Source organism: Aedes aegypti, chromosome 3 (genome assembly GCF_002204515.2).
Source record: "Aedes aegypti strain LVP_AGWG chromosome 3, AaegL5.0 Primary Assembly, whole genome shotgun sequence".
Classification (NCBI taxonomy): Eukaryota; Metazoa; Arthropoda; class Insecta; order Diptera; family Culicidae; genus Aedes; species Aedes aegypti.
The window spans coordinates 153,174,984-153,201,246 of record NC_035109.1 but is presented as its reverse complement, the minus strand read 5'-3'; the positions used below and the strand labels follow the sequence as shown (position 1 = coordinate 153,201,246).

Sequence of the window (26,263 nt, the reverse complement as noted above, 5' to 3'; positions counted from 1 at the left end):
GAAACAGCAGCAATGTTGCAAGTTGATTGCATTTAAGCGACATTATCCGTGGAAGTAAGAAACACGTACAGCAGAAACTCAGACATTCTCTCAATAAAAATAACATGCAAATCTAATCTACCATCAAAATAAAGTAATACGAGCCTTAATCACAGAATAAAACTTCAATTTTATTTGAAACAAAAGCTAGACATCTTTATTGTTTGTGTGTGTATACCATTGAACATAATTATGCTGGTGTAATATTACAAACATTATGTAACAATCATTTATTTTTCAACGGGCAATCTCATTACAGAATCCAATCTATGTAGTTTTATTTTGATAAGACAGAAACGACACACTGTCGATTATAACCTATAGTACAATTGTTGAGATTAGTTCTTTGTAGTGTTTGTACGCTGAACTACCTATACTATTTCTAATCAGCCAAAGCTTCGCTTCGCTTTCTTCTAATTAGTACCACATTTTTTGACTTAGCCTTCTATGGTTTACTACAGTCATCAATTACAGTAACAGAGAAAATACCTTGCTTTGAAAAAACTCTTTAAGAGCTATAATGACTGTTGATAGTACGGTTGACTCTTTCGACCTCTGTGGGTTTCGAAAAGGAAATAAACGTTACACAGAATCCCGAACAAAAAAACAATCGCTGGTGAAATTTACAACAATAATTAGGATACAGCAAAGAGTTATTGTCAGTAAACGTTCACACAGGGCCATCCGCGCTTGATTCGGCGTAGAACGCAACACAATCCACTAACCAAGGTTTGAAGAGGATTGAAGTACGTGCAGCTCGTGCAGTAAATCGAATTTGATTAAATATTTACTCTGCACAGTTACAGTTGTGCAGTGCATTGTACGATGCGAATAAACCCTTACCGAATGTGACCTAAGTCCATTTTTTTAGCGCGGGATGTTGTCGGACATAAAACAAATGGTTTTACTACAATTCACTTCAAGCTGTCAGTCAGCATGGTGGATCTCAACTGGCTCCCCTCTTTCATAAATTCGCATTGCAGATTGGCCACTATTATCGCCTATTAACGGCGGTGTGATTTATTAAATTACACTTTTGCGCTTGTGAACAAAGGTGGACGAGCATGCTTGCTGTAGGGCTGTGATATTATTTTTTTAGCCTAACCAGATGAATGTAATTCTGTTTGGACAGCTCAGTCGAAAGGGGAGCGCACTTTTGCTTTCAGCGAATTTCAATCCTATGAGTGGCGTTGTGTATGATTTTGTGCATATCACTTGAAACTGTTTTCTGGAATCTTTATGCTGAAAAAAGATAAGAAGATATTATTATTTTTTTGGACATACTTATTTTTCAAAACTTTATATACGGAAAAATGTATGATGATGGTACTATTAGGAAAATAATTTTTCTGTTCATTTTTATATCGCAAACTTCTCAATTAAAGATCTAGGAGCTGTGGTGCAGAATAATATGGAACAGAATGGTATGCGGAGATACATTTCCGTCATGTGCAATGGTCGAGCGAGAATACATAATTGGGTTGTTTAGTGATGGAAAATTCACAAATTTTGGAGCTTGATCGAAAGAGCACATTTTTTTAAGTGTAAGGACTAGAAAATTTAGTAAGGACTAGAAAATTTAGTTAAGTGTAAAGGACTAGAAAATTAAGTAGGGAAGGGCGGAGCAAGATGGCAACCCGGGGCAAGATGAGGACTAGGCCGTACCTTATTTTTCGAAAATGTGAAATGTTATAAGTTCGTCATCGTAAAGTGTTCGTTTTGATGTACTGGGAGAGCCACGTGATTTTCGCGAAAAGTCAAGCCTACTACTATTACCATTCCCAGCACTGATGTTGATTATCAATTTGTTACTGGTGGCTTTTCTTTCTCATGCTGCGTGCACTAGAGCAGCGAGCTCGATTTTGTGCATGGGGTCATCTACGCCTAATACCTTCAGGGCCGTTGGGGGACCACTTAGCGTCCACGTACGTACTTCAAATTTTTACCTGATTTTTTTCTTACCAAAACTAGCACTTTACGATGACGAACTTATTATTGACTTCAGGTTCGGGAATTGAAGAGAAAACGTCTGTAATGTTCTAGGTTTTATTTAAGACTAATGGAAATTTTTACAATTTTAGATAAGGATTGCTTCGATGATGTTGATTGCATTCATTCAGCGTTGCTAAGCAGCCTGGCTTCATGAACACTTATAACATTTCACATTTTCGAAAAATAAGGGACAGCCTAATGAGCACCCTGCCATTTTGAGACTGATTGAATGAATTTTATTATTATTTATTAATATTGTTATACACTGTTGAATTGAGGTGCATCCAATTACTATCCTTGATAAAATTATTAGAAATAATGTTAATTTGAAAATATGAGTAAATATTAATAAATTATGAAAACATTGATTTTTATTATGACAAATGACCAGAACAAAATAAGACTTTTGTGGTCTAACATTATTTTGACCAAATTTCTGATTCTCAGCCAACATTTCAAGCCTTTTGGAGATTTTTTTTACAGTGCTTTACTTGATTTAAATAATTTTAAAAAGATGAGGTAAGATGAGCACCCCTTATGAAAAATATATTTGTTTTAATGATTCAAATACGCTTAGAAATGCTTGGACTACATGCTTTAGCTCAGTGGTTCTCAACCTTTTTGAAGTTGCGGCCCCCTTAGAAGGTCTACAAACTTCTTGCGGACCCCTGACAATAGATTATCTTGCAGTCGAAGCTTATGAAAACAAAAGATTTGCCCATAGTGTAACTCAAATTGCTCAAATTGAGAACCAAACTGAATGACTGAAAAAGCTATGTCTTGCGGGATTTTCGCGAATGATCTCGTTAAGATGATTATAGAACAAAGCTCAACATTTGTTTTTCAAGAGCACAAGTCTTGAGAACCATAAATAGCTCCTCGTTGAAAATTTATCCGCTTAATCACCACCAGCTAGCAAGCAATTTGATCGATTTACAACGCGAACGGTTGTCAGATTCACGGTGTCTTTGTGGAGTAATTACAAAAAAATAGGTAAGTCTGAAATTTCGAACTAAAAACAATTAGACTTTGCTCATTAATTTGCGACCAAAAGCAAAATAATCGGTCGGGGGGTCCAGAACATTTTTTTTTTATTTTGTTTGAAGTATTCATGGATATGTGTTTTATTTACCGACACACATTGCGTTGAACATAGATACGGGACAAACTGCAAGATCAAACCATTTGAACACCTTGGCTTGGAAGGTAAAGTTGTTCTTGCTCAAAAGAGCTGTAATAAGCATATATGACATATGATATACGCATAATTGCAAAACTGTCTCAAACGTCATTTTAGTTATTGTCCACGAAAAACCTTGAAAATCGTACTTTAATTGGTCATAATGATGTAAGAAGTTATTAGGAAATATTTTTAATAGGTGAAGATGCATCGATATCAAACCTCGAATTTTCAAGAGCTTGTTTGTAAATTTGTATCTTGAGAACCTGACAACCTTTTGCGTTGAACATTTTATTGATTAGTCGCCACCAGCGAGTGACCAGTGAGTTACCGGTTGTCTGCTTCTCTAGACTTGTGCTTTTGAAAATTCGAGGTTTGGCTTCTATGTATATTCACCCTTAAAACCATTGATAACCGAGTGTGTAGCTTATTAGCTTATTAAGCTTATTTGCTTAAGTTGTTATTAAGCAAATAAACGGACCAAAATAAAAGCTGTCACCGCTGGGAGACAGAGGAGGATCTTCTCTTCGTCGTAGCATTGTGAAATAAAGTGTAAATCTATTCGTTTGCTCAGTAATAACAAGCTATGGCTTTTAGGACGAGATCATAAATTATGCGAGAATACTCTTTTTACTCGTTACAAAAGTGACTTATCCGCCTTTCCAACAACACAATTTCAGTTATTTGAATTAACTAGTAGAGGGCTTCGCATGTGATAAACCTTGTTATAAGGCATGTAATATACTTGCCCCATGGTGCTGAAAAATACGCTAATTTGGATGGTATTTGAGAAGTTTCAAATCTTATATTTTTTGTGTTACTTTCTTTATGGCACAGTGCTTATGAAAAGATCAGAAACTAACATCATGAGGCTAAAATGGGTTTGGGATTTTTGTACTTGTTTGCAGTACTATAACCCCATATTAACCCCTCTACCGACAGCATCATTTTATCAAAATATTCAAATCGCGATAACTTTTTTGTTTCTCAATATTTTTGAAAAAAAAAAATTCCACAACTTCTCAAAAAACTCTCTTATTTTCAGAATCTGTATCGGTTTTGAGCATCGGTCATCTATATTCGGAGATATTCCAAAATTCCTTGGGGGACCGATGCATAGCCATAACTCTCGTAATTATCTCTGGCTGCAGATTTTTTCTCATATTCGGTTATTCGCTTTTCAAAACTAAACTTTGATGAAAGTCTATTGTGAAGAAATTAAACAAATGTAACTGTTTTTGAGCAATGAGCTTTTATGTTTTTGGTACCACTCTAGCCGTAACGAGATCTTGAAAACTTCTTAAAACATCATATTGAAATTTTATATGGGAAGTGTCGGTCCCCCAAGGAACACCGAAATATTTTTTAAACCGGTTGACCAATGGTCAATACCGACATAGATTCCAAAAGAAGAAGAGTTTTTTGAGAAGTTGTGAAAAAATGGTGGAAAAATATAGAGAAACAAAAAAGTTATCGCGATTCAAATATATTTTTGTGCTGAAAAAATGAAGCTGCCGGTAGAGGGGTTAAGCTAAATAATAGCAAACAAACTTATGAGTATCTCTTCTGCTATCTGTCGAATTGAATTTCTCTCTTGAGCAAATTTGTTTATTATGGTTTCAATAATGAGCTTTTACAATGGGATAATAAGTTTGTACTTACATTACAGTACAAGCGTGTTTGGAACATACCTCAAAATTTCTTCATGGTAATTTCCATATAAACCTACATTGTCTTTGGGCCACCTTAAATCACCACCTAGAAAGCTGCGAATTTCACATAACACTATTTTTATAGTAAGGATAGTAAGGAACATATGTGAGATTGAATTCTCAAACATTTTTTAATTTTGAACCGCCCTAATGTACATAAACACATAAATAGGCAAATTCAAACATATGTGCAAGTCTCTCGAAATCAAACAAAAAAAAATTACTCTGGACCCCCCGACCGATTATTTTGGTTTTAGCAGCAAATGAACGCGAGAAACCAAGACTTTATCGTGGAGAAGTTTCAGATTTACCTATTTTTTTGTAATAAACTTGTTCTACGAAACACACCGTGGATTCCCCAGAAGTTTGGCTTCGCTTTATAATCACCTTAAGCACCAAAACTATCAATTGTATCTTGTTTACAATACTAGTTGAAAAGTGCCAAAGATCTCAGAGTGAATTAGTACACGCAGAAAATGAAGTACTCAAAAGCGAGTTCATTCTACTCAATTCGGGGGGTTCGTGCGTTGGCCTAATTTTGAGTAAATGGGGTATAAATTGTTTTCATTTGCAGCCATGCGAAAAAAAATACCTACTGGCCTATTCACTCAACCGGCAGATCAAATAACTAGACTTCCACTATGCTACTTACTCAAATTTGAGGTAACGCACATTGGTTCGGTTTTTGGGTTGTTTTGCTCTTCGCGCTTTGACAGAAGAAAGCGATTGAAATGGGTAGAGAAAAATAATTCAAAAATAAGTTAAGAAATACTCAAATATGGGTTTTTTTGTTTTCTTCGAGTAGGTATACTTGACAGACAAACCCAAACATTGCACCTTAATGCAAGAATTCGGCTAAGATCGTGTGAGAAACAGTAAAAAATTAGCCAGGATTCTACCATGTACAATTCTGGACTGGACAAAATACGAATAAGATACCTGGACCCCATTGTTGCATGAAAATGATTTTCGAAAATATTTTAATATTTCTACAGATATTTTTCAAGGTTTTTCCAGTAATCCAAGGAGGCCCTTTCAGGAATTAAAAAAATATATTAGTTTTCCTCAAGAACCAGGTCCGGAAGCTGCTATTCACATTTAATGAAAGAAGCCAATTTTTAATGAACCGACAGTTATAAATTTGACCAGAAACTTTTACAAAACTCTGCAATAGCTGCAGACATCATTGGAAAATTTAATTATAAATCCTGCTGATAGATTTAAGAAGCTTCCGGCAAATGTTTGAGTGGAAAAAGTGAATCATTTTGGGCCACGAAGTTGGTAATAATGATTTTTTGTCGAATCTTGCAAGAAAAACCAACAAAAATATGATAGGAATCTTACATAGATACCTCCAGGAATAATCCAAGTTCCATTTTAGAGCAAGCAAGCAACGCAGGTAAGGAAATACCTGGCTTGCAATGACGTTAAAAGACGCACAAAAACCTGCAATTTGGTAATATTGAACTCTAGAAAAGCAAGTTAAATTAGAGACTACTCACATGTATTCATCGATTAAAGAACACGGCGCACATTTACAATGGCTTCGCGGACCCCCTGGAATGTCATCACGGCCCCCTGGGGGTCCGCGGACCACCACCGGTTGAAAAACCTTGCTTTAGCTTTATTACTTCTGTTGGTTAGCTTGTATTCATAAAATTGAGCTGTTAAACAGTTATTTCTCATCGTTTCCTTCCTTCCATTACGAAAAGATCCTGGACCGACCGGGAATCGAACCCAAACACTTTCGGCATGGCTTTGCTTTGTAGCCGCCGACTTCAACCACTCGGCTAAGGAAGGCCACTGGTAGCATTCAGTAATATTTGAATCTGTATTAAATAATTTGCTGGTACATTTTCGTTCGGCATCGCAATGTTTCTTCTCTTTGTGGCTGAGCGCCACTTGAGTGTAATTAGTAACTTCCTGTGAATTAAAAATAAAAACTGATTCAAATATCAACCAACGGTACTTTAATGGCATAGCCGTCAGAAATTACTCATCGTTGAAGATTACCGTCGTCGCACGTGCTTGTATATGTTCAAAGGTAATTTATTTATGTCGCTTTGATTGTTTTGAAATCGCTCGTTATGGCGTGACAATCCGTTCATTTTTTTTTTCTTCGAATGCATAGCAACGCGTGTATCAAATATTTTTGTTTCGATAATTATAAGATAGAAATAATAACGACAGTCAAGGTGACATGGGGCACCGTGGAAGTGGGTGAAAATGATGAAATTATCGTTTTCCTTGCTAACTCTTTTTTTTCTCAACTATCAGATCATTTTCTTTCATATTTGGTCAGGAAATTGTCATGCAAAACGCAAGAGCACAGACAATTTTCCCACGGATTCGATCGAAAGTTGGATCCGCCGTAAACAAGAATGAGTGTGAAAGTCTTAGTTTGTGCTTGTTACAATTATTGTATAAGGGAAATAAATAAGATTTCAGGATGAAATCTTGGACTACTGCAGTAAAACCAGAGTGAATATTTTGTTTTTGGGGTCGAAACTTTATTCCACTACTGTTCAATTGTGATTAACCAAACCATACTTCTTTTTTTAATTCTTTATTAGTATCATTCCAAACATTACATTCATTATCTTCATATCATCCGAATTTGGTAAAACCAACCCCCCCGCGAAGTGACAGATAACACAATTTTCACGTACTTACTTTCAACGTAAACAATGGGGCCATCCACCGCTGCCGGCACAATTTTTCACTATGGCAGATCGGAATTTTGTTTCGTTGTTGACGGGTGCAAAACAACGAATGGAATGAAATGAAATAAGGGCGAGTCTGATATTTTCGTCTGCCAATGGAAATAAATTTAATAAAATCATCAAGTTTAAGCACCAAATGAACTTAAGAGCGTACCAATTCGTTCGGTGAAAAGATTAAATGACGTGTTAGTGCTTTGTTTTGCGGAAAAGTAATCTATAAGAAATTACTTACAATACAGCCTAACTGATTTGTGGATCGCTTTGATGCCCTCAAAAGAAAGCGCTGGCCGTAACATAAAATAAAATAAAATAAAATATTGTGGGCCTATTGGCCGTGCGGTTAGTGTCGTTAGGCATTTAAACGCATCGTGTCATTGGGTGTGGGTTCGATTTCCGCTACAGCCATTGAAACTTTTCGTCAGGAATGTTTCTCAACTGTGCCACTGGAGCATCCTTATCCATTGTCTAGCGTTAAGTTACATTTCGTACAAATAAATGGCTAAGGACGGTGTCCTTATCATTTTATTTGAGATCGAATCAAGTCGAAAAGTGATATTTTTTTATATTTGCAGTTTTTTTTTTCTATGCGGATTAGAACACTTTTTCTCATAATCACCACCAGAGGTCTAAGTTTCAATCAAATAAGCCTATGAACTAATATACGATGAAATATATTAACCTTTACCACAGACCAACAGACGTAACAATCAAATTATTTTCATCGTACAACAGAATAGCGCCCAATTGGGTCCTAAAATTTGTAATGAAATCTTGTTTTTATTTAATAACACGAAAAAACATGTTACTGTAATTACTTTAGCAATTTTTCCCGCTCAAATAATGGCTATATCATGTTTAAAATTTATTTTAAAAATTTGGTCCATAAATGAACCTTGACACTTTTGATCATGTTTGACGTTCGCTTAGTCGACAAAAACACCACAGGGGTTTTAGTTCGACCACTGGGGTTCTTCCTATCTGACATTTCGTAAGGGACACGGAAAACAAAATACACCCAAAATTTGAGTTTAAGCGAAAGGATGTGACAAAATCTAATAAAAATTTTTTTGGGCTTAAACCAACGGAAAACATTAGAAAATTGAGTAAACATGTGTTTTTGGCCTAAACTTAAGCGTTTGGCACTAAAATTGGGACAGGGTTTTAGGACCCAATTCTAATATCTGGTAGTTGGCCGACGGGCCACTTGTGGCGCTCGCCTCACTTTTGTTCGAGTTTGACGTTTGCTCACTACCGCCTCCTAGTTCACGATTGGCCAAATGAAGTATTTTTACCATTGGGCGTAAATGTTCACGTGACTATGTTTTGAATTGATAATTGTTCTAGCTGTTACGTCTGTTTGTCTGTGCCTTTACTGTGGGCGATGTATACAGAAAAATAAACGATTTCGTTTCACATTCATCCATGCATTGTTCATCCGGTGAACATTTCTGTTGGCGTGGATGTCATTTTATGTAAACATAGCTTGAGCTTGAGCTTGAGCTTGATTGGCCGCCCGTGGATGCATTCCAGTATCGCCAGATCAGCTGCACTTACACAAGGAACCAACCGAATGACTGCTTGGGACTAACAGGCATCCTCAGTGTATAAGTGCTGGTGATCTTCTATTTTTAGGCAACAATGGCACCTGCCACGTCAGAATGCAGACCAATGAGGGGAAGGGGGAGGAATTGATGATGCATTGAACTGACTCCCACGTAGACCGTATATTCCACTGCATCCACGTCAGTTCATGCGGGAGTGTATGGATTGGGGGAAAGGCATGGCAGAGAGGTTTGCTTTTGTGGTTAGCAGACTGCCTATGTATCAGGCGTAAGAAAGGCGTGCGCGTGGAAGTAGGAAGCGTTATGGAAACGGTTTCTTGTCCGTCTCTGGTTCTAGCGTTTGCTATGAACGAATAGTTTGAGTGTGATATATTTAGAATGGAAGATAGAAGCAAGTGAGAGATATACAACTACAAAGTACGAGGAAAGGGACGGGCCTGGGATTGAACCCATGACCTTCTGCATATGAAGCAGAAGCGGTAGCCATCAGACCACCAACCCCGTCTAGATGTCATTTTATGTAAACATAGATCGGAAAAAATCAACAAGAAAAGAAGACCGTGGATAAGTCCATTGGATGAACAATCCAGCTTTTGAAAAAGCGGTAATGACCGCCAAAAGTTAGCATAGGGATCCAACATATTGACGTTTGGCTTTGGTCCGGTCAATTGACTTGTCCACCGGTGTGATAAATTCACTCGGTTAAAGAATTTTGACACTTTAACGGGTCACGTAGATGCTTTCCACGTGTTTCGGTCAAGTGTCAAAATTCTTGGACTGAGTAAATTTAGTGCACCGGTGGATAAGTCCATATCAAGCGACCCAAGTCAAACGTCAGATCACTAGATCCCTTTTTGTAAAAGTGGGCTAATTTTTGGTGATATTAGCGTTCGTAAAAGCGGGATACTTCATCCAATAATAAGCTTATCTGATTGAAACTTAAACATCTGGTGGTGAGTATGAGAAAAAAAGTGTTCAAATCCGCAAAAGAAAATGTACTGCGAGTTGATATGATCTCAGATTGATTTCAAATATTACGTAACGAAGAAATTTGCCAATTTTAACCCCCTCCCTCCCTGAAGTAACAGGTTTTATATGGAAAATTTCAATTTATAGTATGGACCGAAACACTACAAAATATCCCTTACCTCCCCTTGTTGTGTTACGTAGTATTTGAACGATCCCTACACACTTAGATCAAATCACCGAATTCGGTAATCCATTTACCGAAATCTCAACAGCTGAAAGGTCGGTAATCCGTTCGGTAAACGAATAAATTACGGACCTTTCGGTAATTCGCATTTTCGATCTCAGTTGTCAAAACAACCGATTGATCGGTAATCGTTTACCGAAGAACTGTAAACACGGTGCACCGATTTTTGTTCCTCGGAACCCATTTTTCAGACAAAAAAGAACAACGTTGGCAATTTTAGTTAATGGCCTTTTATTAATAAGTTATTGCTTTTTATAAATGTTGAGAAATATGTTCCCGGATCCAGCATACTTAATATTTTTATGAGTCAACAGATGTGAGAAATGACGTCGGGTATGATGTCACATTTTCAGTTTCCTGGATGCGCCGGGAACAATGAGAGAGCATCGGAGGCTGATGGCTGGACTGCAAATAATTATGTTAGAGATAGATAAAAAAACAGTCCATATTACTCACCTTAATCATAACGAAGTGTCCCTAAAATCTATCGGATGCTGAGAATAATAATCAACGAAAACACCACAGAAAATCGTTGCAACGGGGAAACAAAAATACACAATATGAATTCATGCTGCGCAGCCATGATGTCATTCAGCCAAATTACAGAATTCGGTAACCTTATAGTCCGTTTACCGAAACATCAGTAAAATGGTTTACAGTTTTCGGTAGCACTAACGATTCACAGATCTTTCGGTATTTTTTTGACAGATATTCAACAGTTCACCGTAGTTCGGTAATTTTGTTTTTGGCACGCTGTCAAAAACTGCTTGATTACTGATACATCGGTAATATCGTGGATTACCGATTCGTTTCAGTGATTTCATTTACCGAACTCGCATACTCTGTTTAAGTGTGTAACAAATTTGTCTTGCTTTGAATTGCCAAGTGGTCAAAAAAAAATTTCGTAAACAAAGGAACGGTTACTATAAGCAACTTACAGCATGCGGACCACATCACACCACTATTCAAAACTCGCTCGTGGGCCATACAAAATCTTCACGATGACCATACAAATCCTTTTAGGGAATCGCTATTTGGTGATCACTCGTTTATAATGATGTTACAAATGCCAAACAAAAAATGTAAAACTTTTTTATGTCCATCAAGCATAATTCTAGTTTACGCCCTATTTTGAGCACAGTCCATGATTTCATTGAGTTTGACAGTACCACGGACCAAAATTTTTCGGTACATTGACGTTGTACTGCAGCTGTCATGATGCTCCCGGGGGGTAAAACAAATTTAAGATTTTATTAACATTTTTTTAACAACATATTACATTTCATTTGCCGTAGCAGTTCAGATTTTTTTACAGGTGAGTTGATTTCACCTGCTTATAATAGAAAAAAAAACAAGTTTTCAATTTACTTACCCTAAATATGTAACGCATTAATTGTGTTTATAGAAAATTGTAACGATTTTTGCTTGAAATTATTAATTATTTTATTTGACACTAGTGGTCCCGGCAAACTTCGTCTTGCCATCAAGTAGGCTGTTGAAAAACGCTATGAATCGTCCCATACAAAATGACAGTTCCATGCACTCTCGTTTTTCCGACTTTCCCAGTGAATATCCTGGGATTTTTGTACACACAAACACGTCGGAACCCTTGAGGAACAAAACGGTGAAGAAATAATTCAAATCCGTTGACCCGTTCGTAAGCCATTTCGTGACATACAAACACCATTCCATTTTTATTTATATAGATTTGTTCCAATGTTTCAACATTGGATATTCTATATAACTCATTGTTACTATATCAAGGAGGAAGCTTCAGAATCATTTTCAAAATTTTATTTTGAATTCTCTGCAGAGCTTTCTTCCAGTTATTACAACAGCTGGTCCATATTGGTAAAGCATACAATATGGCTGGCCTGAATATTTGTTTGAATATCAAAAGCTTGTTCTTAAGACAAAGTTTTGATTTTCTGTTAATAAGTGGATACAGACATTTTATATATTTGTTACATTTGGCTTGAATGCCCTCAATGTGATTTTCAAAAGTTAAATTCTTATCTAGCTTAACTTCATCTGACCAATTTATTGGAACCCCTCTCATCGTAACAACATGTCTATTTGAAGGTTTTAAATAAAGAGCTTTTGGTTTATGTGGGAATATTACTAGTTGAGTTTTGGAAGCATTAGGAGAAATCTTCCATTTTTGCAAGTATGAAAAAAATATCCAAACTTTTTTTTGCAATCTACTACAGATTACACGCAGGCTTCGTCCTTTAGCGGAGAGGCTTGTGTCATCAGCAAACAAGGATTTTTGACACCTCTGAGGATATTCAGGTACCGTAATTTCGGGTGAAATTGATCATTTTTCACGGTTTTTTTTAGCCTGTTTTCTATAATGTTAACAATGCCAAACAACTAAATGCAGGAAAACAAGTACGAAGTTGAGCCTCATCGACTTATGTGCCGAAAACTGTCATGTCTACCTATCTCAAGTGATTATTCCTTATGGCTCTGGTACCTTTTACTTGTTCGTACCTAAGGAATTTGTGAGCTATACTGGCTGTCGTAGGCGCAGAAGAGAGACTTCCCGAACTGTGAACAGATTAACATATTATTTTATTTTTCATTTGCAGGATATAAAACTAACAAATGTTATTTTAATGTTAACAAATATCTTTAAAATAAAAAATCAGAGGATCTCATTTCTGGGTGAAATTGATCACTTGTCAATGCCATTATTTTTAGATTTCAAAACAACTCTACATGATAAATTTGAGCTCCCTGACTCCGAATGTGATTGTCAAATTCTTAACAATGCAATATTTATATAAATAACGAAAAGTTAAATTTCAAGAATTACGCGGAAAACGCCTAAATGTATGCAATTTCCTAAGGAATTCAATGATATCTAACAAAAATTCAATTATTTCAACCATATGAGCTAATTGGTACGAGTTTTAGTGATGAAATCTGGTTTGGGGATATATCTCAAGCATCCTCACAAATTTTCAGGTTTATACCATGTTCAAATCCTTGCTTATAAATAGAAGTTCATAGGTTTTTGTCAATACTGCACCGTGCATGATTTTGAAATTTTACATTATTCTCATAGTAATAAACATTTTTTAACGCAAAAAACTTCACAACACACAATTTGACAATAGTTACGACAAACAACGTTCATTTACTGCAGCTTACATTGATATTCGTTCTCCTTTACGAATAAATAAAATCGTGTGATACGATGATCAATTTCACCCTTCTGATCAATTACACCCGATTTAACGGTAAGTCAAATGTGAAAATATTGTATAATATTGGTCCCGAAATGCTGCCTCGAGGAACACCAGCTCTTACAAAAAGTATTTCAGACCTGGAGTTCTGTTAATTAACCTGTACGATTTGATAGATAAGTTTGAATTATTGTAACAAGGTATGTTGGAAAATTAATGTGTTTTTTAAGGTTACAATCAAGCCTTCATGTCAAACACTGTCGAATTCTTTTTCTATGTCTAGAAGAGTAAGACCAGTAGAATAGCCTTCAGATTTGTTGGAACGGATCAAATTTGTTACACGTAAAAGTTGATGAGTGGTCGAATGTCCATGGCGGAATCCGAACTGTTCATTGGCAAAAATTTAATTATGGTTGATGTGGGCCATCATTCTGTTCAAAATGACTTTTTCAAAAAGTTTACTGATAGAGGAAAGCAAATTCACTGGACGACAGCTAGAAGCTTCTGCAGAATTTTTGTCTAGTTCTATATTTGGAACAATCTGAGCAGTTTTCCATTTGTCGGGATCCCTCAACAAATTTCAGATTGTTTTCTATGACTGGCGTGAGGTGAGAATTGTCGGTCTCGTATAGCGAGGTGACAATTCTCGACTCGAGTGAAGTGGCTCGCCGTGTAACCCAAATGGAGAGTCGCTTCACTCGAGTCGAGATTTGTACGATTTTCAAGTACGAGACCGACAATTCCGACACATTACGCCACTCTTAGAATAAACCCATTTGTGTAGGGAATGATCGGAGGTATTACTGGAATAATTGCTATTACAACTGGAGTGAATTCTCAAAAGAACTTTTAAAGAATCCATAGAGATTTGCTTGATAAATCACTCTAGAAATGTTTGGAAGAACTGCATGAGTAATCCTTAGATGAAGTGCAGGAACAATTTCTAGATAAACTACTGTAGGAATTAATGAGGTCGAATAATTGAAGCAATTCCTCACTGTAACTCGAATGAATCCATATGAAAATGCCTTGAAGATTAACTAGAAAATCAGCGTAGGAATCTTGTACGGTTTCCTGGAAAAATCTCTATACAATTTTCTTCAAAACCCATGGAAAAAATATTTCTGAATTTTCTTAAAAGATCTGGGAGAACAGTGGAAGAACTAGTAGAAACATAGGTACCTGGAAAAAATATCTGAGAGCTCTCTAAAAAATACTGAAGGTAGTAGTGTTAACGCTGTGCTCGACGATTTACTTGAGATAATTATGATGAAATTCACATATGCATTATCTAAAAGAAGAATTCTAGGGAAAATTGATCAGGAGTAATAAATCTGAGAAGAAATCCCCGAAGAACTTGTGGAATAGTCGCGCATGAGTCTCTTGAGGTTTTTCTGGAGCCTCTAGCATTTTGCACCAGAATTATTTACACGCAGAATAAGGAAAAATGTAACTTTAGAGACCATTTTGGTTAATATTTAAATAGCTTGTGTCGGAAAATTGTTTAATTTTTATGTAAATATTTTTAGTTGGCTCAAATATGCTGCAGGCAAAAAGAGCATTCCCCAATATAACATTCTTTTTATATCAATAGTTTTACATTAGTACATTAAGAACGTATCACATCACCCGCCGTTGGTTCTCCTGCTCGCCGATAGTGAACCGCTAACCATATCTCCGGTTTCATACGATTTCAATAGAGCAAATCAACAAGGAATAGTTGAATTTTTAGCCTCTGTAGACTGGCTCGAAGTTCTTGGTACGAATGACGTTGAAAATGCTGCTCTAACTTTCACGCATATCTTAAGGCATGTAATTGAAAGACATGTGCCCAAAAGGGTCCATGGTACCGCTGGTCCACCTTGGCAAACTCAAGAGCTCCGTCGCCTCAAGACTTCCAAGAGAGCAGCCGTCAGGCTATACTCCAAGCATGGAACGCAGTCTCACCGTAATCACTATGTGAGTGTTAACAACAAATGTAAAAGCACTAGCCGGCGTTGTTTCAGACGATATCAGCAGCACATTCAGCAAAATCTCAATACGAAACATAAATCATTTTGGCGATACGTGAACCAACAACGGAAGAAATCCGGATTGCCTTGTTACCGTTGAGATACGCTAACTTTGGTAATTATTTGTTAGGAATAGATTTGTTAATTGGTTAGTATTTGTTAGTAGAGTTAATATTATATTGTGTTAATTGTTATTCTTCTGTTTGTTAAATGTTGGTAAACTGTTAGAATATTATTATCTATAAGAACAAAATTTGTTAACACACTTTCACCACACACTGAACAAGTCTAAGACAACACACATTAAATTGAGCCAAAAAGGGGAAAATGGGTTGCCACAGTTAAATCCACATCGAAAAGTGAAAATAAAGGATGAAAAGGACAGAGGGAAAAGGGATAGGCATCTGGGTCGAACTGAGCTAAGAGCAAAGCCTATTCAAGTTAGAACCTCGAGGCAACCAGTTCGCATATCAAACTATATACCAGGTGTACTTAAAGCCTAGTTCATTTAGAAATGGGGCACTTTCAAATGCGTGTATTTCTTATACTTTTCATTCGATCAAAAAACTTTCCAAGAATGAAACAAAGGTTATAATGTTTTATTTCATAAAAAAAATCTGAAATAAATTAATCATTATTATTTCGAAGAAATTCTCGCACTTTTCCGCTGATGCCGCTCATCAGCCGGCGCACACCTTCTTCAGTCACGGTTTTGGCAAGACGATTCCACCAATTCTTCATCTGACCAATGTCACCAACGACTGCACCTTTCATCTTGAGTTTCCGCTTAACTATCGCCCAATACTTCTCTATTGGGCGGAACTGAGGACTTTGGGTGGATTCTTCTCTTTTGGGATGAACTGGACCCCATTATCTTTGTACCATTGTAGCACATTCTTGCTGTAATGGCAGCTGGCTAGATCTGGCCAAAACGTTACTGGACCATCATGGGACCTAATGAAGGGCAAAATCCGTTTTTGGAGGCACTCTCTCTTGTACACTTCCGAGCTCATTGTTTTATCTGTTACAAAAACACTGGTTTTCTTCCCACAGGAACAAACACCTTGCCAAATCATGAACTTTTTTGCGAACTTATCCGCGAAAACAAACTTGAATCGTGCAAGAACTTTGCCACGAGCAGGAGCCTTGTAGAACTTGAGCCCCGGGATTTGTTGAAAATCGGCTTTCACGTATGTTTCATCATCGATCAAAAGACATCCATCGAGTTTCGTCGTACAACTTACGGGCCCGAGTTCTGGCCACTGTTTGCTGTTTAAGACTTCGGTTGGGCTGTTTACTTGCCTTGTAACATTTATAGCCTCCTCGGAGACGGATTCGCCGCACGGTACAACGGTCGGCATTCAGTTTTTTCGCCAAGTCGTAATCCGAGATGTTAGGATTACTCTTGATCACCCGAAAGACCTTCACCTGCAGCTGGCGATCAACGGTTCCACTCCGACGCTTAACTTGCACCTTGCGAGCAGTTGTTAGAGTTTCCTTGAACTTTTTTATCACTCGCGCCACGGTACTTTTGGGATAATCCAACAGTTTCGCCAACTCCCGAGTTGACGCAGATGGATTTTGCTGGTAACTGTGCACAATTTTTTTCCTTTTCTCTTCTTGCATGGCGAATATCTTCGAACCACGTTAGTTTCGAGCTGTGAAAAAATAGACCGAACAATACTGTTTACAAACAATAAAACGGTATAAAAAACTTGCATATCCGACCACTGGTTGCGCTGCTATCGCTAAAATGAAGTGCCCCATTTCTAAATGATCTAGGCTTTAAAATAACCGTTGGTCAAGAAGTTATGTTCTAGTAACAGTCGTTATGATAGATAACCGAATCAGGACCTATTATTATAGGCCATTTCCGCCTGGTAGTCATCCCAGAGACCCAGACCGTCGTTGAGAGCCCTCCGACACCCAGGACGTTTGGTGGACGCTCCAAGATATCGACATCCTCTCCGCAGCCATCGCCCAGCCGCCATTCGTGGGCATCCGTGAGCTCGAAGAGCGTTCCGCTCGCTCCAGAAACCCGAATTCAGCCCAGCAACCCCAGGACAACCCTCACGTGCTCCACTTCCGGCCGGCCGCAACGTTCCACACTCCACACCCAGACACTACACACACACCAGTAAGTTGAAAAAAATAAAGTTTAAAAGCCAAGGAGTGTGTTTTACTTGAGTTTTTGACCAGCTTCAACGTGCCGACCCTAAGAGTCTCACCCCTAAGGCAGGTCCTTCCGACCCGCCAGCTAACAGCCTTCTACTGTGAAACTAGACGATGATAGAAATCAAGATTGTCGGCATTTTGCCAAAAAAAAATTCTAGCGTTTTTTTGTGACGAGACGTTATCAGAGGAGTATGTAGCACTTGCTGCTAGTAACGTCCCGTTGGTCATGGAGACATTGAACGCATTTAGTGTCGATGATGGTATGATTGCTAGAGCTGACACCCAATTGAAATCTTCGATCAATCCCGGCCCCGATGGAATTCCTTCTTCCTTCGTGAAATCGTATATCGAGCAGTTGCTCTTACCTATCCATCATGTGTTTGCTTTGTCCCTAACGAGTGGAACGTTCCCATCGGTTCGGAAGAATGCTAGTTCACAAAAAAGGCGACCGCAAGGATGTTAGTAGTCATCGTGGGATCTCGTCACTTTGTGCTATTTCAAAACTCTTTGAGTTACACTGAACGAAATCTCCCGCCATGATTTGAATGTTTTTTGCCTCATCCGAGCTCCATACCTATTTTCCGACACAAACAAGATGATTTTCATCATCCTCGAAATCATCTGTTTACAAATAACACCGAATGAAAATCATCCACTTTTGAAACGATTTTCAGCCTTCAATAAAACGTACGAAATTGAATGATTATCATTCACCAATGTAAACATCCCTCATTACATGTTTTTTCGTAATTTTAAATAAATAAAATTGAAAACAAATAATAACTCATTGTTGGTGGTTTCGCGTAGCTCACCATTTATTCACAAGGTAATTAAAATATAAAAACAATCACAACAACTAACATTTAAATAAATGCCCGAGCTGCGCGTAACATAGCTGATTGAAACGAACATGATGTCTAAATATCGCCTCTAATGCGCGCATAGACGATGACTCGTGCGTTGAATGGTGTTTGGTCCTCCTGATAATAAAAAAAGAAACTACAGTTGATAATTCCTCTGCATAATTCCATCATAAAATGCGAAATTACCTGTAAAATCCACGAAGAAACTCCGCTCCATGTTGCTGCCGCCATGTTTATAACAACATTGACAAGGATGATTTCAAGTTTAGCATCATTAACTACTCATATGAGTTTTTGGACTACAATTGAATGATTTTTGATTTGGGACATCGAAGAAAAGAAAATACGTCAGAAGCTGCATGTTATTCATTCGTATAGGCATAATTCAATAATCTACTTTTAATCATACGAATGTATACTGAAAGCCATCCACATATTGGATGATTTTAATTTGATAGTCGGTCAATGCTCAAATTCTTGAATAATCATTTAAAATGAGATATATGAGAATTTGTAGACATGTGAATTACAAATCATTCATTTCATGGAGGGAGATTTCGTTCAGTGTAGTAGTAATGGAATAGCTCACTGTAAGCAGTTCATAAGTAATGAGCAACATGGTTTCATTCCTGGGAGATCTACTACCACCAATCTCTTGAGTCTTACATCCCACGTTTCCGATAGCTTCACTGAACGTGTTCAAACAGATATTATGTATACGGATCTGACTGCTGCATTCGACAAGATCAACCATTTGATAACGATCGCTAAACTGGAAATGCTCGGTATTTCCGGACTATTGATACGTTTGTTTAACGTTCAACGCTTCGTCATCGTAATCATTGTCATCATGGAAACTTCAAAAGCAGTTTTTCTGTTTAATACCAAAAATTATTCGATGAAAATGTGTTCACTGTGTTTTTGTTGGAGAATAGAATAAAGTGAACACATTTTCCTGTAAATTTTACAGGTTTTGAACGAAGAAACTGCTTCTGAAAATTCCAAAATCAATTACGGATCCTGCCCCCTTAAGTCCTACCTTACAGAGAGACAGCTGACAGTCGGACTGGAAGGACATTTTTCAGAAACATTTACGGCTACTTCTGGAATACCTCAAGGAAGTCATTTTGATCCTGTGATCTTTTCATTGTACTTCAACGATGTGAATTACGGGCCACGATTAAGCTATGCCGACGATTTAAAAATGTATCTCCGTGTCCGTTCCATCTGTGATGCTATAACTCTACAAAACGGTGTAGTTTGAATCGCATGGTGGTGAATCATGAAAAGTGTAATGTTATATCGTTCTCACGGAGAAAAGAGCCTGTCTGTTTCAACTACCAGTTATTTGGAAAAATACTTCAACGAGTTGATCATGTAAAGGATTTGGGTGTCATTCTGGATGCCCAACTAACTTTCAAGCACCATATGTCCTACGTCATCGCGAAAACTTCCAGGACTTTAGGATTTATCTTCCGTATTGCTAAGGAATTCACCGACGTATACTGCCTCAAGTCGCTCTACTGTTCGCTTGTACGTGCGACTTTGGAATATTGTTCGACGGTTTGGCACCCACACTATCAGAGCGGCGTTGAAAGGATTGAATCGGTTCAAAGTCGTTTGCGAGCTATTTCTATGTTACGACCACCTCTACGACGAACTAATTTTGGACAAAATGTAGCTATGAATGGGCTGCAATGCGTATTCAACAGAGTAGCACCAGCGTTCGACTTTCATCTTCCAAGACATACAATCCGCCACAATTTCGCCTAAATGCTTGCTCGAAGAATTGTTTGATTTTTATTGTGTATTTTTTTATATATCTTGACCTATTTTGTCGTAAATTTAAGTAACCACACACCATTGGGACTAATTGTCTGTTGGTGTAAACAAATAAACAAATATTTATGAATGGTCTTTCTAAATATAATGTTACCAGAAAAAAAAAATAAAAAAATCAATACATTTCTAATTTTGTATAAGCAGAAAAATCTTTATTCTGTTATCAATTTTGAGAAAGATGTGAAATGACTATATAACTATAATAGTCGGGCCTTTATATATACACATGACGAAACATAAGTAATAAAGCCGAAGCAGCCGAAACAGGCTCTCCAAACGAGCTCCAAAGTTGGCTGAGAAAAGTCAAATTTGTTCTGGCAATTAAAATTCTGGTAAATAAAAATAAATATTTCCACATTTTATGATAATTTATCCATAATATCTATTTCTTTTTATTTCTAGGTAAAACCATTTATCAAGGGTAGTAGTTGAAAGAGCTTCCTACCAACAATAAAGTTTAAAATAACGTCATATATTTTAACAAAATGCATGCAATCAGTCGCAAAACTAAGGGGTGCCCCGTCCTACCCAACCAGCTTTGGTCAGTGATCATAGAACACTATTTTGAAAAGCAGGATCAGTTCTTATTGGGACACAATGCCAGAAAAGGAGAAGGAGCCTATTCACTTTTAGGTTTAAACAAAACCATCATCATACTAATCCCTCACATAACATTTTTGGAGATATTTACTTACCGTAATTAATTAACCGGATCCTAGTTGACTAGTTTCATCGGTTCCGCCGGATAGTACCCGTCGGCACAACTTTCACTCTCCGTAAAACTGTTATAGCTATGGTCTACCGGGTACCGCGCCACCTCATCCATGCTCGGTACGCAAATCTTGGCGTATCGCTTGATGAGGTCTGCCCACAGAGACGGCTCTTCCAGCTGCGGATTGGAACCGGCCACAAAGTAGGATCCCCAAAACGTCGATTGGAGATAGCAGGCGTCCGGGTGCGAATGGTGGGGATGGTCCTTCATTCCTTCGGCGGCCATTTCCTCCGCTATCGCTACCGTATCGGCTTTGGTAAATTTAGACGGCGTGTAAACGTCTTGAATTAGATTATCTCCTACGTACAGGAAGCGTGGATGTTCTTTGCGCGAGATTCGCTCCAACAGAAGGCTAAGGTCCCGCCAGTTGCCCTGCGAGTAAATTTCGTTCCGTTCTAGCTGGGAGGCCATCAATGGCTCCGTTTCGACCGCCCCTTCTAACCGAACGAACGGTTTGGCACCGGTGAAGAATCCAGGCTTCTTGGCAAATCCGACGACGACATCGAACAGTTCGCGCCAATCAGGGCCCAGTGCGTACGACGCGGTAAAATTTGCGAAATCTACATGCGAACCCGTCACAAGGAAGGTGGTTTTTGATTTTTTGAGCTCACGAAGCCACGACACTAGCTTTGGGGACGAGCGTAGAAGATACTTTTCCGGGTTTTGCTTGAGTGCTTGGAAGTAGCCTCCTACGCCTTGGTCAAAGTGTTCTCGAGAGTACATGTGGATCAAGGCGTCCAGTATATCGGGCCAGATATTGTAATGGCCAATTCGCTCGTGGGCCTCTTCATCCAGTGTATCGATGATTCTGCCGAATAGAAGCGTTGAGCAAATATCGAAATAATCTAGCACCGTCCGGATCTTCTCCGATAGAGGCCCATTCCAGGCAACCAACATGTTCTCACAGTATTCCGTAGTAACTTCCCACTTTTTCTCATCCCCGTAGTAGGCAATAATCTCTGCCTCTGCCATCTTTTTCGTTCCATGAGTGGCCTGGTGGATCGTTCCATCTGGTCCCAGTTTGAGGATGTTTCCCCGGTGGAAGTCAATGATCAGTCCTTTCTGCAGGAAATCCAGATCCGGCGGCTGCAACAGATACTTCTCAGAATAGCCTCTCTCTTCCACCAGAAACTTGGACATGACGCCATACTCGAGCTCTATCATGTTTCCAATCTGATAACGCAGTAAAGTGTTATCCAAATCGAACCCGATGCAGTCATAGTCCGAGAATCGGAACGTATCCGAGCCAGTCATGATTCTATTGGCTGAGTATCGCGAGTAGTGTCGGATGCACTGAAGTTGCCAAATCCGCCGGAAATGGTCCACCTGAATATCTCGTAAGCTCTTACCTTCCAAGCCACGACCACCGCAGAGGTTCAATAGGGGTCGCAATGTACCGCCTTCGCTCACAATCCGGAAGGGTCCTGCCGCGGGTAGCGCACTGAGCCCAAGTCGCAATACTACTGATGCCGTTTTCGCCGTCATTGTCGTCGGTAACCGCGTGCTCGGTGCTAGATTATAAAATTTTGCACACACTAACACCACCCTTTCGGTCGTGAAGCTTTTTTGATTTACAGTCGCTTCTCACTGCCTTCCACCACTAGCACAAGACCAGCGCGAAAGAAATTCGCGTGCGACGTCGCGACGATCTGGCGCTCTTTGTGGTCGTCTTTGCGCGCCTTGGCTTACCGTGTACGCACCTAACTTTGCGCAGCTCCTAACTTTGCGCATTTTTAAGAAGCACGAAAAAATGATAATTAATCATTGATTTTTTTAACAATTCAGTTTCAGCAACATGTTTGTTTATGTGAAATAAGTATTTGACATACATTTGTTTACTAAGAAACCCTCGTTAATGTTAGTAAATAAACAAAAAACCTCATTGTCATACGCATAAACATCAACTTTTACACCGTCTTAGAACAAGCGCTAAGGAGTGGCTCTGCAAAAAATCAACATTTTTATGAACAAAACTGTGTTGTGAAAAGTATATTTGCGGTGTATTTGCAAGAAAGGTAATATTCTAGTAATTCCATTTATTTTCCATACAATATGTTGAATTTTTATTTGAAAAAAGCGATGCGCAATGTTAGGACCCATTTTTTACACGAGGGTCTTAATTTTTGCGCACTTCTAGCAATTCGAAATGGCACGTAAATACATGTACGTCCTTGCAAATGACAAAATCTGTCGACCTTACCAGGAATGGTCACTCAATCCATAAAGCAGCGGCTACATGTAATATTCTTGCAAATCTCGGAAAATCCACTGTAGTAACACAGGAGACTATTACTGTAAACTTGGATAATTGATAGCGCAAAGGTTGGCTTCCCAGTTGAAGGACAATGATTCAAGCTCCAGTTGTCTGAAAAAAGCGTTCAATTATGGAATATCCATACTGGCGGCAAATAGATAAAAAATAATTAATCCGGAGAGATCAACGATACATCTCTCAGTTTAAGAATTAAAAAAAAAGAGAATGTGTTATATAAAGCAACGTACGATAACAAATAGGCATAAGCTGCGACTGTAAACTATATTGCTCAGATTGTAATCTTGTGAATATATGTATTATAAAAAAATAAGAACAGAGTAAATCACTATTCGTGGGCACTCTATGTTTGAGGTGATTGAATAAATTAAATTGAAATCCACGGAAAAAACTCTTGATGAAACTCATATTAGTTGTAACCTTTTTATTTAATACGAAACCAGTAAAAAAGTAAAATTATTTAGAGTAAACGAGCAATTTAAGGCATGCGCAAAGTTAGGCACATCATGCGCAAAGTTAGGAACAATTCAGATTTTGTGCGCAATGTTAGGCACAAGGTATTGCATCACCTTTTGCATTTTTTTAATTTTTTGTGAATCATTTTTATTTTTTTTAAATCGCGCGTTTTACTGAAGGGTTAAAAGCCTATCTTTGGCAGAAGTTTGAATAAAAAGATACATATTTTAGCCTTATTTGAAGCAAAAATACGATGATAATTTCTTAACTGCGCAAAGTTTGGTGCGTACACGGTACAGGGCCTGCAAGAAATGTAGGAACACGTGAGATGAATGGTTCAGGTAGGGTGTATAGCAGTGAATGGGAATGCATCGTTTCGTCGATATATAGTATTGGACAAAACATTTGCAACTTTTTCGATTTTCCATACAAAATGACCAACTTTGATAAACTATAACACAGTTATTTAAGGACCGATTTAATGAAATTTCTACAGAATATCGGACATAACTTGAATTTTAACACATATTTTTGAGGGATTTTTCCAATCACAAGTTGAAAAGCAGTAACGGTTTGACTAAAGTGAATTTTTTGTCGATTTTTTATAATTGACATAACTAAACATATTGAAGGAATAGCTTAATGGTATTTTCAGCAAAGTTGTAGATTTTGGCGAGATGAATAAGTTTGCTGAAGACAGTTTTTGTGTAGGGCTATCAGATTTCGAGATAAAAAGTTTTGAATTTTTCGTTGAAAATTACACTATAGTCAAACCGTTATTACTTATAAACTTGTGATCGGAAAAAAATAATTCGAAAATATATGTTAAAATTCAAGTAATAGAGTAAGGTGGGGCAAAAGTTCGACCTTAGTGGTATAATCAAAGTTTCCAGGAAAACAATAGCAGTTAAAACAAAACAAATACCATACAGTGAGCCTTCAACATATGGGCTATAATTATGCTGAACAAACTTGTGTCAAAATATTTACCCATTTTAAGTTATAACAGTTTCACAATTGATTGTCTTATTCGAACTTTTGCCCCACCGGTGGGGCAAGAGTTCGAATCTAGTGTGGGGCAAAAGTTCGCTGGCTAAAACACAAAATATCGATCCTTTTATGACAGGTATACTTTACACCAGCTGTAAACTTATGTTTGACGAAAAAATACACACTAAATTTTCATCAAAAAATTGCCCAAAACCGGGTTAATTGTAATATACTCAAAAATAGCAGTTTTTCGCAAAACTAAGTGGAAATGTAAAATTTTGGTGACAGTTGTCACACGATCAGACAAATTTAACTAAATTTGAAGATAATATGTGGATTTTAGGCAATTTGAAATTTTTTCCGTGATTTTATACATGGGTCGAACTTTTGCCCCGCTGATTCGAACTTTTGCCCCACTATGGGCCAAAAATTGTTTTCAAGCATTTATGCAAAAACTAATACACCTCAAAACAACCTTATGATAGGTCTAGAAACGCCCTTACATAAAATATTGAAAAAGATTTTATCTTCAATTGGTTCCATGCAACGAAAGTTTGACCAAAAATTACAATATTCACGTCAAAAAACAAAAAATAGCCATTACTTTTCCAAATCTCAATCGATTTTTATGATATTTGGATTGAAAGTCTCTTACTTGAATAGCCTTCGAACCACCATGGCATTTATAAGATTTGTTTTGAATTGAGCTAGAAATCTTAAAAAGAAACTCTTACCCCACTCGAACTTTTGCCCCACTTTACTCTATCTGATGTTCTGTGAAAGTTTCATTTGAATCGGTCCATAAATAACTGAGATCTAGCTCACCAAAGTTGGTCATTTTGTATGAAAAATCGAAAAAGTGGCAAATGTTTTGTCCAATACTGTAACACATTGAAACAATTGTAGAATATTTTTTATTGCAAATTAGCAACACACGTGTTTTTTGGGAACCCTTTTTTAATAAAATACAAATAGATCCTCAAAGATTAATCCAATCATTAAAAAAAACTTAAAAAATCTATCGAAAAATCAAAAATAAAAATAATTTAGAAGTTGCTATCTAGAACTTCTTAAAAACTTGGCATAGATTTCAGCTATTTTTTTTCTAGAACATTAATTTTTAAATAGCAACATGGCATGTGCTTGACATGTGAAGACGATTTCTGCATGGATTTAATAGAGATTGTGATAGATACACATGTTGGTAAGGTAGGGCAAGATAAACCGATTAAGGATAAACCGATTTTTACTGAATGTGGCCATTATTTT

The 26,263-nt window shown here is 37.6% G+C and overlaps 2 protein-coding genes across 3 annotated transcripts in view; both read right to left on the bottom strand.

Annotated features, from left to right (window-relative positions):
* The window catches only part of LOC5577948 (U7 snRNA-associated Sm-like protein LSm10), a 52,157-nt gene that overhangs the window by 5,839 nt on the left and 20,055 nt on the right, over window positions 1-26,263 (bottom strand). The gene's annotated exons all lie outside the window — the stretch shown is intronic.
* LOC110678983 (5'-nucleotidase domain-containing protein 1) lies at window positions 150-22,966 on the bottom strand. Its single transcript, XM_021852769.1, has 2 exons — window positions 21,200-22,966; window positions 150-1,281 (listed from the first exon to the last, which is right to left on the bottom strand). Exon 1 carries the CDS (start codon window positions 22,759-22,761, stop codon window positions 21,220-21,222), a length of 1,542 nt encoding a protein of 513 aa, XP_021708461.1. The 5' UTR covers window positions 22,762-22,966; the 3' UTR covers window positions 150-1,281; window positions 21,200-21,219.

What these genes read in the sequence shown, in the direction of transcription:
- LOC110678983 (XM_021852769.1), bottom strand. Translation starts at nt 22,761, where the DNA reads ATGACGGCGAAAACGGCATCAGTAGTATTGCGACTTGGGCTCAGTGCG.